Source organism: Chrysochloris asiatica, unplaced genomic scaffold (genome assembly GCF_000296735.1).
Source record: "Chrysochloris asiatica unplaced genomic scaffold, ChrAsi1.0 scaffold00480, whole genome shotgun sequence".
Classification (NCBI taxonomy): domain Eukaryota; kingdom Metazoa; phylum Chordata; class Mammalia; order Afrosoricida; family Chrysochloridae; genus Chrysochloris; species Chrysochloris asiatica.
In genome coordinates this window covers 264,294-269,378 of record NW_006408998.1, presented here as the reverse complement: position 1 = coordinate 269,378, position 5,085 = coordinate 264,294, and the positions used below count along the sequence as shown (strand labels likewise).

Below are 5,085 nucleotides of genomic sequence, written 5' to 3'. Positions count from 1 at the left end.
GTAGTATTTGTTGTTGTTAAGTGTCATCCACTTGGTTTGACTTATAGTAACCCTTTATAGGGTTTCCAAGGTACAACTGGTGAGTTAAAACTGCTGATTTTGCAGGTCAAACTGACTTTATGGTCCAGTGCTTATCCACAGTGTCACATTTTTTTAGTGAGTATTAAATAGATCTTAAATATTGATTATAGAATATGGATTTAAACTTTAATAAGTAAATCAATGCAAGTTGTTCCTTACCACATTCTAGTTGAAGGCCAATCTGGGAAGGGCACCACTTTGGACCTATTTAAGAAAAATAATTATATTCAAATTTCCAGAGAAGTGAAAACATATTTCACAAATCTACTAATGTCCATTGTAACACAGATTACATGTTAATAAGTCAAAAAATAGGCTACAAGTTTTGAAATATATGTAATTGTTACCTGTGACATTGAATTTTTAGGGGGCTTAGACATTGGTGGGATGAGGATTAGAGAAGAGTTTCAGGGATACTGTTAATTTCCTGTTTCTTGATCTTTACTGGCTATATATGCATAATAAGTATGTGACTTACAACTCATTATTCAATGAAAATCTTATAAATGCACATCCAAGACAAAAAACAACAACAAAAAAAAACCTTTGATCTCATTTGAATTTTTCTTTAACATACTCAGCATTTCTTAAGCTGGGGGAATTGAAGAAAAATTCAAGCCTCGACTTTCATAATTGAAGCACTCTCTGGGAAAATTATTGAAAGACACAGAAAGAATCAAAAGAAGATGGAAGGAATACACAGAGCCACTGCACCAAAAGGAAATAGTCAATATTTAACTATTCCAAGAGGTAACATATGATCAAGAGCCAAGATACTGAAGGAAGAAGTCCAAGGTGCATTGAAGGAATTGGCAAAGAACAAGGCAAAAGGAATTGATGGAATAAAAACTGAAATGTTTCAAGAAAGTGAGACAGCACAGAAGGCACTCAATCATCTCTGCCAAGAAATTTGGAAGACAGCTATCTGGCTGACTGTTTAGAAGAGATCTGTATTTGTGCCCATTTCAAAGAAAGATGACCCAACGGAATGCGAAAATCATTGGACAATATCTTTGAAATCTCATGCGAGAAGCGTTTTACTAAAGGTATTACACAAATGGCTAAAAACACACATTAACAGAGAACTTCCAGAGGTTCAAGCCAGATTCAGAAAAGGACGTGAAATGAGGGATATCATTGTTGATATCCAATGGATCTTGACTGAAAGCAGAGAATACCAGAAAGATGGTTACCTGTGCTTTATTGATTATGCAAAGCCTTTCAATTGTGTGGATCATGACAAACTATATACAATAACATTGAGAAGCACGAGTATTCTGGAACACTTAACTGTGCTCATGAGGAATCCATAACTGGACCAAGAAGCAGTTGTTCGAGCTGTACATGGGAACACTGAGTGTTTTAAAATTAAGAAAGGTGTGTGACAAGGTTGTGTTCTTTCACCATACTGATTCAACCTGCATGCTGAGCAAATAATCCAAGAAGCTGGGTTCTATGAAGAAAAACATGGCATCAAGATTGGAAGAAGACTCATTAACAACCTGCAATATGCAGATGATACAACCTTGCTTGCTGAAAGTGAAAAGGACTTAAAACATTTACTGATGAAGATCAAAGAGCACAGCCTTCGGTATGTATGGATTACATCTCAATGTCAAGAAAACAAAAATCTTCACCACTGGACCAATAAGCAACATTCTTATTGATGGAGAAAAGATTGAAGTTGTCCAGGTCTTCATTCTTCTTGGATCTTCTATCGACACTCACAGAAGCAGCAGTCAAAAAATCAAACGACCTATTGCAATAGGCAAATTTGCTGCACAAGTCCTTTTTAAAGTTTTGAAGAGCAAAAATGTCACCTTGAAGACTAAGGTGCACCTGACCCAAGCCATGGTATTTTCAATAACCTCATACATATGCAAAAGCTGGACAGTGAATAAGGAAGACCATAGAAGAATTGATGCCTTTTAGTTATGGTGTTGGAGGAGAATATTGAAAGTGCCATGGGCTGCCAAAAAAACCCAACAGATCTGTTTTGGAAAAAGTGCAGCCAGAGTGCTCCTTAGAGGCCAAGATGACCAAACTTCATCTCTCATACTTTGGACGTATTGTCAGGAGGGACCAGTCTCTCAAGAAGGATATTTTGTTTGAAATTGGAGGGTCAGAGAAAAAGATGAAGACCCTCAACAAGATGGATTGGCCAAGTGGCAGCATCAATGGACTCAAGAGTGGCAACAGTAGTGAGGTTGGCCCAGGATCGGGCAGTGTTTCGTTCTGCTGTGCGTAAGGTCACTATGGGTTGATAACAACTTGATTCTCACTTCCTTATTCAAAATTTATTACATGGTTACCATGATCAAAACAACCTGGTATGGGTACAATGGATGATCAATAGATCAAAGGAACAGAATTGAGAATACAGAAATTAAACCATCCATATACAGCCAACTGAACTTTGACAAAGGGCCAAAGTACATATTGAATGGGGAGAAGATAGTGCAGGCAAATCTGGAAATCAGTATACAACTGATTGCAACAAAACCTTTATCTCACACGATATACAAAAACATGGATTAAATACCTAAATATGAATACCAAAATTATAAAGGTCGTCAATGAAAAAAATAGGGACAAGTTTGAGGGCTCTAATACAAAGCACACATAGACTATCAAACATTGCTAGAAATGCACAAACAAAAGGCAAAATAGATTATTGGGACATACTAAAATTTAGAAACTTATGCACATCAGAAGATTTCACAAATAAAAAAAAAAAGGGAGCCCACAGAATGTGAAAAAACTATCTTGCAATTACTTATCAGTATAGGGAAAAATCTTAAAATCTATAGGAAACAACAACACTCTACAAGATAAAGAAAATTAACCCAGTTAAAATACAGGCATGGGACATGAACAGACACTTCACTGAAATAGATATTTGGGAAGTAAACAAAACTTTGAAGAAATGTTCCTGATCATTAGCCATTAGAGAGATGTAAAACAACAGCAAAGTTCTAAAAAGCAGAGGGCAATAAATGCTGATCAGGATGTGACCCTCTTATATTGCTAGTGGGAATGTAAAATGTTTAAACCACTCTGGAAAACAGAATGTGCTACCTCAGAAAGTAAGATATAGAAATAACTTTTGATCCAGAAACCCTTCTTCTTGGTATATATCCAAAAGAAATATGAGCCAGAACAAGACTAGATGTATGTACATCAATGTTAATCACAGCACTATTTACAAAACCAAAAAGTGGAGCCAGCCTAATTACCCATCAATGAAAGAATGGATAAACAAACTTTGGTACATACACACAATGGTATATTATGTTATCTTGAAGTGTAACAATGAAGCTACAAACCACCACATAACAAGAATGAACCTTGATGACATTGAGTGAAATTGTTGTTGTTAGGAACCAACGAGTTGGTACCTACTCAAAGTGACACTATGTACAACAGAACAAAACAATGTCCAATTTTGGGCAAACCTCACAATTGTTGTCACACCTGAACCCATTGATATTGCCACTTTGCCAATCCGTCTTGCTGGGGGTCTTCCTCTCCTTCTATAACCTGCAACCATACCAAACATGATATCCTTTACCAGCAACTGGTCTATCCTGATAATATGTCCAAAATATGAGAGACAATGTTTGACCACCCTGGCCTCCAAGGAGCACTCTGGCTGCACTTCTTCCAACACAGATCTGTTTCTTCTTTTGGCATCCCATGGAACTGTCAATATTCTCCAACAACACCATAACTCAAAACCATCAATTCTTCTAGGTTTTCCTTATTCACTGTTCAGCTTTCCCATGCATATGAGGTTATTGAAAGCACCATAGGTTGGGAAAGGTGCACCTTAGTCCTCAAACTGACATCTTTGCACTTCAAGGCTTTAAAACGATCTTGTGTCGCAGATTTGCCTAATGCAATATTTAGTTTGACTTCTTGACTGTTGCTTCCCTGAGTGTTGATAGTTGATCCAAGAAGAATGAAGCCTTCCATGTGGGTTGCACATCAATGTAAAGAAAACAAAAATCCTCACCACTGGATCAATAAACAACACCCATAGAAATGGGGAAAATATTGGAACTGTCAAGGACTTCATTTTCCTTTGATCAACTATCAACACTCATGGGAGAAAAACAGTTAAGAAATCAAAAGACAGTTTGCATTAGGCAAATCTGCTGTACAAGTCCTTCTTAAAGTGTCGAAGAGCAAAGATGTCAGCTTGAGGACTAAGGTGCACCTGACCCAAGCCATGGTATTTTCAATAACCTCATACATATGCAAAAGCTGGACAGTGAATAAGGAAGACCATAGAAAAATTAATGCATTTAAGTTATGGGGTTAAAGGAAAATGTTGAAAATAACATGGATTACCAGAAAAACAAACAGATCTGTATCTGAAGAAGCAAAGTCAGAGTGCTCTTTAAAAGCTAGGATGACCAAACTACATCTTCCATACTTCAAACATATTATCAGAAGGTACCAGTCACTGGAGAAGGATATCATATTTGGAGGGTCAGAGAAAAAGAGGAAAACCCCCAATGAGATGGAATAGTACCAGCAATGGGCTCAGGTATAGCAATGATTGTGAGGATAGCCCAGGACTGGCAGTGTTTCATTCTGTTGTGCACAGGGTCGTTATGAACTGTTATCCACTCAGTGACACTTAACAACAACAACAACAGCAACAGCAAAAACAGCATATCATAATTGAGTCTTAATGATATTCTTTGCATAAAAATATCCAAAGGAAAAGTATAACATTAACTGCCATAGTTTTGACACTCAATAATTAAATAAAGAGTGTGATTCTCAACGTCCATATGCTTTTTGTCTTACTAAAAGTAATGTTATTAATAATTATTGTTGTTGTTGTTAGGTGCCATCTCTGGTGTTGCTGCTATACTGGAAAAGTTCCCGCAACCCACTTGTGCTCTTCTCCCTTGATGCTCCTAGGTCCTTTGTTTCTGGACTATAAGATTACCTTGTTCTTGTTGTTGTTAAGTGCCATCGAGTCGGTACTGA

At 37.1% G+C, this 5,085-nt stretch overlaps 1 protein-coding gene across 1 annotated transcript in view; it reads right to left on the bottom strand.

Moving 5' to 3' along the window:
• TECRL (trans-2,3-enoyl-CoA reductase-like) overlaps nt 1-5,085 on the bottom strand; it is a 256,411-nt gene that overhangs the window by 144,521 nt on the left and 106,805 nt on the right. The window contains exon 3 of the mRNA XM_006877321.1: nt 241-285. Within this exon, the coding sequence (XP_006877383.1) occupies nt 241-285 (45 nt within the window). The remainder of the gene's footprint in view (nt 1-240; nt 286-5,085) is intronic.